Source organism: Giraffa tippelskirchi, chromosome 9 (genome assembly GCF_054371585.1).
Source record: "Giraffa tippelskirchi isolate mGirTip1 chromosome 9, T2T-mGirTip1v1.2.pri, whole genome shotgun sequence".
Lineage (NCBI taxonomy): Eukaryota > Metazoa > Chordata > Mammalia > Artiodactyla > Giraffidae > Giraffa > Giraffa tippelskirchi.
The window spans coordinates 152,615,965-152,629,898 of NC_137283.1; the positions used below are offsets into that span (position 1 = coordinate 152,615,965).

Consider the following 13,934-nt stretch of genomic DNA (forward strand, 5'->3'; position numbering starts at 1 on the left):
CTAAAGATCCTTTGTTCATCTTGTGAAGAAAAAAATGTTTTTCCAAATTATTTTCTCTCTTAAAAACTGTTCCATAAGGGGTTTGAGGAGCACAGGTTTTATGTTTTTTTACCTCCTCTACTTTGCAAAATCCTATGAAATGTACAATAAACTTAATAATCTAAGATTGTAGGATGGGCAACAGAGAGACATCCAAAGAGACTAAAGAATTCCAGAGACCAGAAAGGATGAATCACTCAAATGACCCCTCAATGGAGAAAAACTCATGGAAAGTAGTGATGAATCTATTCATCACTCATACAAGTCTTATTAAATACTAACATATCCCTTTTTATGTAAACAAGAGGAAAATAAACAGAATGGTAGGGTTTTCTTCAGTAAAACTTGAAGAGTGTCTTTGTTATTCTGTAAATCAAGCTAGAACTCAAGTACTAAACAAATCGATCATGCAAGGAAAAAATCTAAATGGGGGACAAAGCAAATATAAACGTTAAAGCAAAATTCTTGAAAATATGTTTGAGATATAAGTTCTTACATTATAAAGAACAAAAATAAACAGTAAGAGAGAGGGAACCAAAGAGTTTTCAAAAACTCCTTCTATCCCACTGTCAATTATTTTGTGAGCCAATGGGGTAAATAAATGCAAGAAAAAGAAGCCCAAACCATGTATTTCAGGTAGATTTTTTAAAATTAAAACAGGTTTAGAGATTTGTGGAGACAGAAAATACTTGGGATTTTTGTCCTAAGACTCAAATGTATTACTTTTTGCCCTTAACAAATATAATATTTAAAATCTGAATTCTCTACTTTCTGAAATTTACTTGGGTTTGTTCTGTGAAAATGGAGATGGTACAAAGAAATTTTCTGTGAAAATAAGACTTTTTGGTTCTCTTTACAAATGATGCCTTTCATAGCAAAAGTGAAAGTTGCTCAGTCATGTCGGACTCTGTGACCCCATGCACTGTAGTCCATGGAATTCTCCAGGCCAGAATATTGGAGTGACTGGCCTTTCCCTTCTCCAGGGGATCTTCCCAACCCAGGGATCGAACCCAGGTCTCCCGCATTGCAGGTGGATTCTTTAACCAGCTGAGCCACAAGAGAAGTCCAAGAATACTGGAGTGAGTAGCCTATCCCTTCTCCAGTGGATCTTCCCTGACCCAGGAATCAAACCAGGGTCTACTGCATTTTTCTCCAAACCATTAATTAGTAAAAACAATTTTGTTTCATATTCTAGTCAATGAATACACATCAGAACAAGAACAGCGGACATGTTCACCCCACCAATGAATACACACCAGAACAAAGAAGGACACTATTGTTATATCAGTGAAACAGAAGTCAGAATGACTTGGAAAACTCTACCTATTCTGTTAAATAAGGCTTTGTTCAGCTTTCCATGAAAAACTCACTGAGCAAGAGAAGGAAGAAGAGAAACACTCCATTAGGATGATGTTAGAGTGACCTGGAAACAATGTCCAATCTTCTACAAGAAACTAAGATTGTTTTTTTACACATCTCAGTGCCTGAGATGCCTCAGTGCCTCTGTTTGGTGTGAAGTCAGTACACCTGACTGAGCTTTATCCTGACTCACTGCACTATCAACTCATCAAAATGTAAATTATTTAAGAGCTAGAATATAGTTTTCTTTAATTTTGTATTTTTCCAGAGTTCCTATTTTACAAAAAGTATTCAATTATGCACTTGTGTAGTAAATGAATTAATTTAGTGCATAAAGACAGAGAAGTATATAATTGAATTATTCTTTTTTCCAGAAGTATCTGGATATCATTCATAAAGCTGGTTTTGGTACTGCCAAACACAGACTTCTTGAATATCCACAAGTTAGAAAAGGCTAAATCTAAAAGAAGTGGTGCAACCCTTTTGGAGGGAAATATGTCAACACCTAACCAAACAAAATATACACTTATGTGTTGATCCGGCAATCATACTTCTAAAAATCTACCCAGAAGATGCACTTTCAATAATATGAAAGTACTTATGCACAGTTATCAACAGCATCATTGTTTCCTGTTTGAAAAATGCTAGAAACAAGCTAAATGCTCATTCAGACAAGAGTGGTTGAATAAACTCTGGCACATCCAGACGATGGAATAGTATGTAGCTGTGAAAATGAATGAGGGAGATCTCTGTGAATTGATTTGAGTGATTTCCAGGGCATAACGTAAAATGAAAATGGTAAAGTACAATTGGTATATATCCAGAATGCTACGCTCATGTAAGGAAGAAGGTGGTATATGAAAATGTACCTGTCCCTTCTTGCAAAGAAATATAGGAAAGATAAACAGAAACCAGAGAGACTGGTGAACTAGAGGTGAGAAAAGAAGTGAAAAGAAGGGGAAAGGGTATGCAGAAGTAGGGATGAGGAGGAAATGCCACTTGTATAAGTATAACTTTTACCTAGGATCATAGTAATGTCTCATTCTCTAAAATAAAAGTCAACTAGGGTGTGTGTATGGTGGTTACCCAAAGTGGAATATAGCTCTATTAGTGAAGTAAAAGTTGCTCAGTCATCTCCGACTCCTTGTAACTCCCTGGACTATACAGTCCACGGAATTCTCCAGGCCAGAATACTGGAGTGGATTGCCATTGCCTTCTCCAGGGGATCTTCCCAATCCAGGGATGGAACCCAGGTCTCCCACACTGCAAGCGGATTCTTTACCAGCTGAGCCACCAGGGAAGCGTAACTCTATTACAAGTTAATAACTCAGTTCAGTTCAGTTCAGTCACTCAGTCGTGTCCGACTCTTTGCGACCCCATGAACCACAGCATGCCAGGCTTCCCTGTCCATCACCAACTCCCGGAGTTTACCCAAACTCATGTCCATCGAGTCGGTGATGCCATCCAGCCATCTCAACCTCTGTCGTCCCCTTCTCCCTCTGCCTTCAATCTTTCCCAATATCAGGGTCTTTTCTAATGAGTCAGCTCTTCGCATCAGGTGGCCAAAGTATTGGAGTTTCGGCTTCAACATGAGTCCTTCCAATGAACACCCAGGATTGATCTCCTTTAGGATGGACTAGTTGGATCTCCTTGCAGTCCAAGGGACTCTCAAGAATCTTCTCCAACACCACAATTCAAAAGCATCAATTCTTCGGCACTCAGCTTTCTTTATAGTCCAACTCTCACATCCATACATGATCACTGGAAAAACCATAGCCTTGACTAGACGGACCTTTGTTGGCAAAGTAATGTCTCTGCTTTTAAATATGCTATCTAGGTTGGTCATAACTTTCCTTCCAAGGAGTAAGCGTCTTTTAATTTCATGGCTGCAATCACCATCTGCAGTGATTTTGGAGCCCAGAAAAATAAAGTCTGCCACTGTTTCCATTGTTTCCCCATCTATTTCCCATGAAGTGATGGGACCGGATGCCATGATCTTCGTTTTCTGTATGTTGAGCTTTAAGCCAACTTTTTCACTCTCCTCTCTCACTTTCATCAAGAAGTTCTTTAGTTCTTCTTCACTTTCTTCCATAAGGGTGGTGTCATCTGCATATCTGAGGTTATTGATATTTCTCCCAGCAATCTTCATTCCAGCTTGTGCTTCTTCCAGCCCAGTGTTTCTCATGTTGTATTCTGCATAGAATTTAAATAAGCAGGGTGACAATATACAGCCTTGACGTACTCCTTTTCCTATTTGGAACCAGTCTGTTGTTCCATGTCCAGTTCTAACTGTTGCTTCCTGACCTGCATACAGATTTTTCAAGAGGCAGGTCAGGTGGTCTTGAAGAATTTTCCACAGTTTATTGTGATCCACACAGTCAAAGGCTTTGGCATAGTCGATAAAGCAGAAATAGATGTTTTTTCAAAACTCTCTTGCTTTTGCAATGATCCAGCAGATGTTGGCAATTTGATCTCTGGTTCCTCTTTCTTTTCTAACACCAGCTTGAACACCTGAAGTTCATGGTTCATGTATTGCTGAAGCCCGGCTTGGAGAATTTTGAGCATTATTTTACTAGCATGTGAAATGAGTGCAATTGTGCGGTAGTTTGAGAATTCTTTAGCATTGCCTTTCTTTGGGATTGGAATGAAAACTGACCTTTTCCAGTCCTGTGGCCACCGCTGAGTTTTCCAAATTTGCTGACATATTGAGTGTACCACTTTCACAGCATCATCTTTTAGTATTTCAAATAGCTCAACTGGAATTCCATCACCTCCACTAGCTTTGTTTGAACATAATCACACTGAAAGGGATTTGGAGAACAGAAGTAACCTAAGGAAATTTGGACAACAGTCTTTTGACTGGGTATTGTAATGTCTAAGACTGAAAGCACTGTACACAAATACTGTTCTCCAGTTAGTAGTTATGTTACTTATAAAATGTGGGTTAACAAAAGTAGCTCTGAAACTACTTTGTGTATATATATTAGGGGTGAAAAAGGAAAGACTATATTGTAGATGAGAGCCAGGTTTCTCATTGTCAGAGAAAACAGAAAAGAATCATCATGGAATGGATCTTGAGGTGTTGGACTGAAATCAGAAGTGTCAGTTTGAAGTAATGGTTTACACACATCTATAATAGGACAAGCTAAACACAAAGAGAGAGAGAGAAAGAGAGAGAAACATAGATATGTGTCTATACCCAGATCAGTAAACATACACATCTTTAGGTCTGGGGGCCTGGGGCAATGACACCTCAGTAGCAGTGAGCACACACAGCACCTAAATCTTGATTTCTAAATGCTATTCATGAATGAAAGGAACAAAGCCTCATTAGAGAAGTGGGTGATTCCACGACTGGGGTAGGGGAAATATAAGATAAACCTGGAAAAGCTGTAGTTCTAGAAAATAAGGAAATGCTTACAAAAGAATGGGTCCATGTCAAAGAGTACAGGAGTCAGCATGAAGGAACTTTTAATGGCCAAAGGTAGAAAAATTTGAGCAACAAAATAATAACAACAATGGATTATAACTATAGAATAAAATAAATATACGTGAGTCCACAGTGAAGTAAATAAGCAATTGAATAAATAAATGAGGAAGAAGAAAGGTTGTCTTTTTCTTACCTAACAATTCCAATTAATAAGTATAAAAGAAATGAGGGGAAAACAAAATCATCATCAGGTGAACAGCATGGAAGTATTACTGAAGGCAGCTGATACTAAAATCAATGAGCAAAAGTTTGAGGAGAAGCAGAATATTAGCATAATCTCAATTATCTTCCCTAAGTTATTTCTCAATTATAAATGGAAAAGTAGTGGTTTTACCATAAAAAAAACTCAGTAGGTGACTTTACCAAGTAGTTGAAGGTAGCATCACCAGCAATAAGACATGATAGAATCCTGTACCTTCTAATATGATATACCGAGAAGAATATATCATTTCCTTGGAATTGTTGTCAAAAATGAATAACCTCAATCTAATCATGAGAAAATATCATACAAACCAAACTGAGAGACATTCTGAAAAATAAATGCCTAGGAGTTATCATCAAGATCATGAAAGACATAGAAAGACAAGGTTGTAGAATGGAAAAGACAAAGGAGTAACAGCAATTGAACACAAGGTGTGTTACGGGATTGTATCCCGGAATAGAAATAAGACACTGGAGAAAAAAGTGATGAAGTGAGATTAGTTTCTATGCTTTACTTGACAGTATCATATCAATTTTAATTTTCTTATTTGATAGAAAATAAGAAAACTACTTGTTTTTACTATGCTACATATATGTTATATATATTATATATATGCATAAGTGCCAATAGACTAGTGTTTCCTGTGTACTGCATGTGTGTGTGCTCAGTCATGTCTGACTCTTTGCGACCCCATGGACTCTTCATGTCCCTGCTAGGCTCTTCTTGTACATGGAATTTTTCCAGGCAAGAATACTGGAGTGGGTTGCCATTTCCTCCTCCAGGGGATCTTCCTGACCCAGAGAGTGAACCCGAGTCTCTTGAATCTCTTGCATTGGCAGGCCAGTTCTTTACCACTGCGCCACCTGGGAAGCCCTACATATATAATATATGTACCATGTATATAAATAAGTTCCTCACATTAGAGAAAGCTGACTAAAGTACAGACATGACATCTCTGTGCCTTTTTTTTGCCACTTCTGCAAGTCTAAAATGATTTTACAATAATACCGCACTTTTACATTGTATAGATTGCATGCAGTATTTCTACCCCCCAAATCAACATTGAAAATATTAATATGCCCATGACTTCCTCGTTTGTTTCTCTTACCTTCCTTCCTTCAAGGAACTTCAGTGCTGTGCCAATGTTCGCCACGGCATGAATTCGCTTCATCCGGCGTCCTTGTTCACACGGCTATAAAAGGGAGAAAGACAAGAATAGATAAAAATGCACACATTAAAATGATAGTTATAAAAAGCTATTTAAATGGATATAAAACATACTTGAAGAATGTTTGAGAACAGCCAACATTACTCAATTCTGTAAAGGTTAGCTGATACCTACAGGAACATTATCCCCACAGCACTTGGAAGGTGTATAATTGACTCAATAAACAAACATTCACTCTCAGCTTATGAATGCACTTACCCTTAAGGTTTCTACATGCCTAAGGTTAGAAATTCACAAAATTCCTATGCTGTCTATTGAGACTGTTCCGCCTGTAAGTTAGGAAGTATTTTTATGAAAAGTCCTCTTGGTGCATGTAAGGGGGCTGGAGAAACATGGGAAATCTCTCTCGTTTCCTCTCAATTTTGTCATAAACCTAAAACCGCTCTGAAAAATAAAGTCTTAAAAAAAGTACTGCTGGTCACTCACATTTTTTTTTCAGTCATACCAACATGAAAGTTACTGACAGTGTTAGTGACATTTCTCAGTTTGAATGACCAAATGCCTGGTGCATATGTATGCACGCCAAGTCACTTCAGTTGTGCCTAACTCTTTGCAACCCTATGGACTGTAGCTCGCCAGGCTCCTCTGTCCATGGGATTCTGCACGAAAGAAATCTGGACAGGGTTGCCATTTCCTACTCTAGGGAATCTTCCCAACCCAGGAATCGAACCCATGTCTCTTATGTCTCCTGCATTGGCAGGCGGGTTCTTTACCACTAGTGCCACCTGGGAAGCCCACATGGTTTATATGAGCCAAGGTTAAAAAGAAGGAATGTGAGAAAGAAAATGTTCTGCACAAAACAGTATGATCTGGTACAAGGATACTAAGTTACTTGCATTTAACTTAGCAAAATGTAATAAATTATACATATTTTAATAAATATAATAAAATAATAAGTGACTTCTATGTGCCACACTGTTCATTTTAAAACTCAAAATAATTTCAATGAAGTCAACAGCATTACATTTACAGGGCCTGAGAGGATAACAAGTCCCTGATTGCAGAGCTGATAGACTGGTCTCTTCTCTGTGACACCAAAACTCTGTAAACAATTTCCTGTTAGAGCTCAAAACCAAGTATCTTTTCATTTCCAATTAATAACATAACAGGTGATTTCTATGAGATGATTTTAAACAAATATTTAAATAGAAAATATACTTAACATTTTAAAAAAATGTATTCTTTTCTTGCATGGCTCACTTACTTAGTTACCTAATTAATTATCTTTTGAAATGTAAAAAGCATCTAGGAACCTGCAACTAAAGCCAAGTCAGGACCCAGAAATTAAGAACAAAAGCCAGATCTCTCAACATAACCTACATCCCATCCTCCTGCCCTCCTACACCATGGCAACTATCTCATATTTGCATCAATTTTAACACAATTGACCTGCCATTAACTAACGCAATGATCCTCCCTACCAGGCTACAAGCTCTTTGAGGCCACCAACCATACCTCATTTATCTTCGTCCTCCTTAAAGGGCAAAAGGCAGTGCCTTATCCATAATAGCGACTCCAGATATGTTAGCTGAACAATCAGTAGATAATGTTAAACCCAGTTACACACAAGTTCTACTATAAATATATGATTGATGTTTAAGAAAGTCACCTGATGGACACACAGGGGCCTGTGATGCTCCCAATTTCCTAAGAATGCCCACTGTGTACTTTTAAGTGGATTTTTAGATTCTTCTTGAATGCAGAGTGTTAAGGAGTCTTTAAAAACACTATACAGAAGGTTAACAAAATAGATAAGAAATAAATTTCTCTGCAGTCCTTAAGCTCTATTCATATTGCTTCTACTATTTTAAATTTTTCAATGGCAATTCTTCACATTCTTTAAAAAAGCCTGAGTATAAAATTAAATTTAGTATTCCTATCTTTATGTGTGATTAAAGATATATAATCATGGATCCATTCAAAGAGTAAATGTTCTACAAATAATAATCAAGTGATGTAGAGAAATCCAAGGATAATAATTCCAAAAATTTAAAATTCCCTAGTACCTGAAATAAAATCACAGGTAAGAGAGTCACAGTAGGCTATTAAAAGAAACTAAGATATTGAGATTCTTCTCTTACATTGAGATGCTGATGATAAGAGAATATTAAGGCATTTGGCTGCATTTCCCAGAAGATCACGGTCAAAGCCAGAGTCCTAGGCTATCTGAATCATGATGTTAAGTATAGTGTTCTTAATAGAGTTCTACGTATGAGATAATTATAGAGTTCCCGAACTCTGCTAACACTCCTGAGGGAAATGCTTTTGTTCACATTCTCGTTTTGAAAGCTCTACAAGAATGCCTCAGATACTCAGCCCCTTAAATGATGCTTTTCATCTTAATGTGGTCCTGGATCAAAATGCCCACATGTACAAAATTTAAATAACCATCACCAATATTTATTATAATTTCAGAGTAATTTTCTTTTATGGAATTCAGAATTTTGAAGGGTTTAATAAAAATAAATAATGAAAGGGACTTCCCTGGAAGTCCAGTGGTTAAGACACCATGCTTCCACTGCAGGGGAATGGATTTGATCTCTAGTCTGGGATCTAAGATCCTGCATGCTGCATGGCACAGCCAAAAAATTTAATTAATTAATTAATTTTGTTGTTGTTCAGTCACTAAGTCATGTCCGACTCTTTGCGACCCCATGACCTGCAGCATGCCAGGCTTCCTTGTCCTTCACTACCATCTCCTAGAGTTTGCTCAGACTCATGTCCGTTGAGTCGGTGATGCCATCCAACCATCTCATCCTCTGTTGTCCCCTTCTCCTCTTGCTCTCAATCTTTCCCAGCAACAGGGTCTTTTCCAGTGATTCAGCTCTTCGCATCAGGTGGCCAAAGTATTGGAGCTTCAGCTTCTGCAACAGTCCTTCCAATGAATATTCAGGGTTGATTTCCTTTAGGATTGACTGGTTTGATCTCCTTGCAGTCCAAAGGCCTCTCAAGAGTCTTTTCTAGCAGCACAGTTTGAAAGCATCAACTGTTCAGTGCACAGCCTTCTTTACTGTCCAACTCTCACACCCATACATGACTACTAGAAAAACTATAGCTTTGACTAGATGGACCTTTGTGGTCAAAGTGATGTGTCTGCTTTTTAATACACTGTCTAGGTTTGTCGCAGCTATTGTTTCAAGGAGCAAGCGACTTTTTAATTTCATGGCTGCAGTCACTGTCTGCAGTGATTTTAGAGTCCAGGAAAATGAAATGTGACACTGTTTCCACACTTTCCCCATCTATCTGCCATGAAGTGATAGGACTGGATGCCATGATCTTCTTTTTTTGACTGTTGAAATTTAAACCAGAAACTGTATTTCTATGTCCAAGTTTCCTCTATGTTAAATAAGAATGCTGAGATTCTTTCTGAAATTGCTTCTAGCTTCAAGATTCTAAAATTCTTACCATGACTGAATGGGCAGGGCACTTAAACAGAAGTAGAATTATTATGTCAAAATGTATACTTTCTCTAGACTCATTTAGCTTGGCAGTTAATACCCATCAAGGTTTCTGTATACTATTGGCCAAGTAGAGCGGCACAATTATAACAACACTTTGAATGAGACACTTCTTAAATCTTGTTTGAATTATAATGAAGTTTCCTTCATGTAAGTAAATAGCTTAATTCAGGAGGCTACATGAAGATGGCTAGTTACACCTGGCCATCAAGGAGGTAAATGTTTCAGTTCAATGACTCTCACATCCTAATGCTAATCCAGTTTATTTAGCTCATGCATACATCTGTTGATTCCAAATTGGATTGTCACATGTGTCTTGTTTGATTTCTCCCAAAGCGGAGCCTGAGATAAGAACATGGGTGCATGCACTGACTGGGGAGATGATCCCAGGTAGCAAGAGTGAAGATGCATGGAAAGTAAGAGAAGGAAGGAAGAAAAATCAATTAACAATAACCTATAATAGTACAGTGTGCTGTTGAGGGTCTCCTCAGTGGCCAACTGGGGCTCAGCTCTGCTGAGGATCCAATGGAGCACTCCCTGATGTGTGAAATAAGCCTTGAAATTGTCCCTCCTACAAATGCCAGGCTGGAGTTTTTATTCACAAACTCCCATCTCCTTTGAAACCATTAACTTTCCCACACTTCAGGGTTGCCTTGTGCAACCTAAGGCTTTAATAAAAGCCCTGAGGGCAGAAATTCAGACAGGTGTTGCCAGAGCTTGAGTTGAGATGCTGATGGAGGGTATGGGTCATGTCCACCTCTGCCGTGGCTAGATCAGAGGTGAGCTGAGATGGCTCACCAGAAGCCTCTGCTGTAATATTAATGCAAGTAGATGATGACTTACACAAAAATCATCAGTTTGTATTTTCCAACAAACAACTATCTTACATTTATAAAAGCTACGTTGAAGACTCCCACATGAAATTAACTGGAAATTTATGACCAGGCAAAAACACTTTAAAAACCTCAATTATCCAAGTAATAATGATTGAGCAGCTCTTTGTTAAGATGCAACAGATTAAGAAAACATAAGTACATCTAATTTTGGACACTGTGTCTAGTGTGTTATACACTATTCTGAAGATTATTTCCTGAGCTCCTTTTAAAAATTGTGGGAAATGTCACATAAATAATTTATGTTTGCAAACTACTTAATTCTCTACTATTCCAAGATGAAAAAAAAAAAAACATAAGCCAGAAAGAACTAAATATTTTATTATTTTAGTAATGAAGAAAAAGACATTTTATAGGTCAGTGTCAATTTGTTTTTCACTCTGCTAGTTCTGCTGAACATAGAAACAAATGATTCTGAACATGCTGTTCCTGTTACAAATGACTGATGATGGAGAATGTCCACCAATGGATGAAAAATGCCATGCTGCTTTCAAGCTTAATTTTCAACACTATGGGAATGACTGGACCAACAATCCTTTCCAAATGGAAAGTAAGCACTTAAAATGTGTTAGATATTAATTTCCAACTTACCTTCCTGGATACCGTACAGATGCAGCAGTTAACCGGGACTGAGTATTGATGAAGCTCTTTACCTTTACTTGTAAGTTGCTACTACTATACATAATGTTTGAAAGCTACTACCGGTGTGTGGGAACAAGAAAGAAAATTTATTCCTTGCGCCCAGAAGTGACCGATAGACTAGTGTTTCCTATGTATTACCAACTACAGAGAAAAATTTTTACATGAGTAACACCCTTTACACTCCCCAATCTACACTCTCCAAATTCCAAAGGGGAACAATTTGATAAATCTGGTCACAGAAAACATCCTTACCAGTTTCTGCCCAGACAGGACTTCCAGCAGAGCAAGTAGCTTCACACCATCTTTCATGTCTTCAAAAAGATCATCCACCACCATTGGGGGTTTCCGCTATAAAATTTAAAAAATGAGTTAATGCAAAAAATGCTTCTCTCACTCTCTGGCAGACATTTGGTACTCACTATGGTAAAATCTGGTGAAAAACATCTAAATGTCTAAGTTCTTTATTGAGGATGTCATTGGCAATCACCTTTTGATAGATGCAAAGAGAAAAATGACCCTTTGGAGATAAACTTAACATTCAAAAACCTCCTGTTTGGGTTTTTACATACATACCAATGTTGTTTAGAATGGGAGTATTTTTTTAATGCATTTCCTTTCATTCTTTATTTAGTTTTGGCTGTGCTGGAGCTTGGTTGCTGCTCCATGGGCTTTGTCTAGTTGTGGCGAGTGGGGGCTACTCTCTAGTTGTGGTGCTGGGCTTCTAATCGTGGTGGCTTCTCTTGTTGCAGAGCAGGGGCTCTAGGGCGCTCGGGCTTCAGCAGTTGTGGCCCATGGGCTTAGCTGCTCTGCACCATGTGGAATCTTCCAAGACCAGGGATCAAACCTGTCTTGGAAGGTTTGCATTGGCAGGTGGATTCTTAACCACTGGACCACCACGGGAAGTCCACAGAGAGGGAGTATTGACAAGAGAGAGATGGTGGGGGATTAAAGGAGGAAAAGAGGGTGCTATTAACATAAAAGATAAGAGAGAGGTTAAAACAGGATGTAAGCAGGGAATAGGAGGTAACCCGGATAAACACTGCTGGACTGAGGCAGGTGCCAAGTTTCTACGAACATTCTCTCCAAGGTAACCTTGTTAGCTCAGGGACCTGCTGTGGGGACACTGTTAGCTCAGCCAGGGTGGCAGATTGACACTCCTGTGGGTTAGCTGGCCACAACCGTTCTGTTTCACAGGCTGGAAAATCCTGCAAACTTTCTCTGACCACGTGGCATTGAACCCAAAGGATCGTAAGCTCAAGAGTACAGACTGATGAGGGCAAATCTGCTCCACTACCGGAAAAATAAGCCCATACTTAATTCATGGGGAATTTTTATATTTTACAAAGGTTATCATAATACCTGGGCTTCCCTGATGGCTCAGATGGTAAAGAATCTGCCTGAAATACAATCCCCGAGTCAAGAAGATCTCCTGAAGGAGGGCATGGCAACTCATTCCAGTATTCTTGCCTGGAGAATCTCATGGACAGAGGAGCCTGGAGGGCTTCAGTCCATAGGGTTGCAAAGAGTCGGACATGACTGAAGCAACTTAGCACACACACATGTACTAGAGTTTATGAAATCTTGGATTAAGGTTTGGCTCAGAAGAAAGCAAAAAAAGTGATGCTAAAGCTGATGGTCAACAGAAGTTAGGTGACCTCAGATTTCTCACAGAAGATGAATTTTAAAGAAGTCTATAGCTGATTCATGCTCTGTAATTTTCTAAATCTCCCTGACCATGTTAAAAGCCTAATGCTGTATACCTGACTTTCATTTGTCTTTCTTTCTTTTCTAGAAAGAAAGTTTTTCTCAGAGATATTTAATCACCAAATGTTTTATTGAAACATGATTTTTTCTCTACCCACTGATAATGGCACATTTATCTTTCTTATGACTGCATGAATTACTATCTCTGAATGGTACAAATCTAATTTTAAATGCATTTTTCTCTTTATAAAATGAATAGCTGAATACATTTTGTTCTCATGCTGTGAAATACATGTTCAAAAATAACAGAGTTTTCATTTTCAAGCTTTCTCTTTTAAATTCCACTATTCACACTGCTTACTATTTATACATCAAAAACATAATAGTGACTTTATATGCTAAGCATTTAAATAAAACTATTAGGAATAAAATGAGACTTTTTTAAGGAAAAATATTTGATATGATAACAGTCAAAATTGTGGAGTTGGTTTTGGACAGGGAGGCCTGGCGTGCTGTGGTTCATGGGGTCGCAAAGAGTCAGACATGATTGAGTGACTGAACCGAACTGAACTAATATATCATTGTTAAAAATACGGTCTATTTGTCTTTTAAAGTATCCATTTGTATCCTAATATTAACAGTGAAATAATGAGGGCAAAAGTTAATAAATACATGATACATTCTGCAAGCAAATACAAATGGGGGTTTTCATATATTGTGTTAACTGCAGACATATTTTAAAAATTAAACAAGGCAGAGAATTTTCATGAAATAATAAATATTTCAAAAAATTGGGCACCAAAAATCAAAGATAAATTGCATACATCCATTATGCCTTTTTTGGGGGGGGGGGTTCAACACGTTTATTCACAGAAAGGCCCATTATGCCTTTAAACATACACAAGTGGTGGCTCAGATG

The 13,934-nt window shown here is 38.1% G+C and overlaps 1 protein-coding gene across 1 annotated transcript in view; it reads right to left on the reverse strand.

Moving 5' to 3' along the window:
- SYNE1 (spectrin repeat containing nuclear envelope protein 1) overlaps positions 1 to 13,934 on the reverse strand; it is a 471,658-nt gene that overhangs the window by 355,817 nt on the left and 101,907 nt on the right. Inside the window, exons 4-5 of the mRNA XM_081530296.1 lie at positions 11,564 to 11,659; positions 6,199 to 6,282 (exon numbers count right to left, since the gene is read on the reverse strand). Of these exons, the coding sequence (XP_081386422.1) occupies positions 6,199 to 6,282; positions 11,564 to 11,659 (180 nt within the window). The remainder of the gene's footprint in view (positions 1 to 6,198; positions 6,283 to 11,563; positions 11,660 to 13,934) is intronic.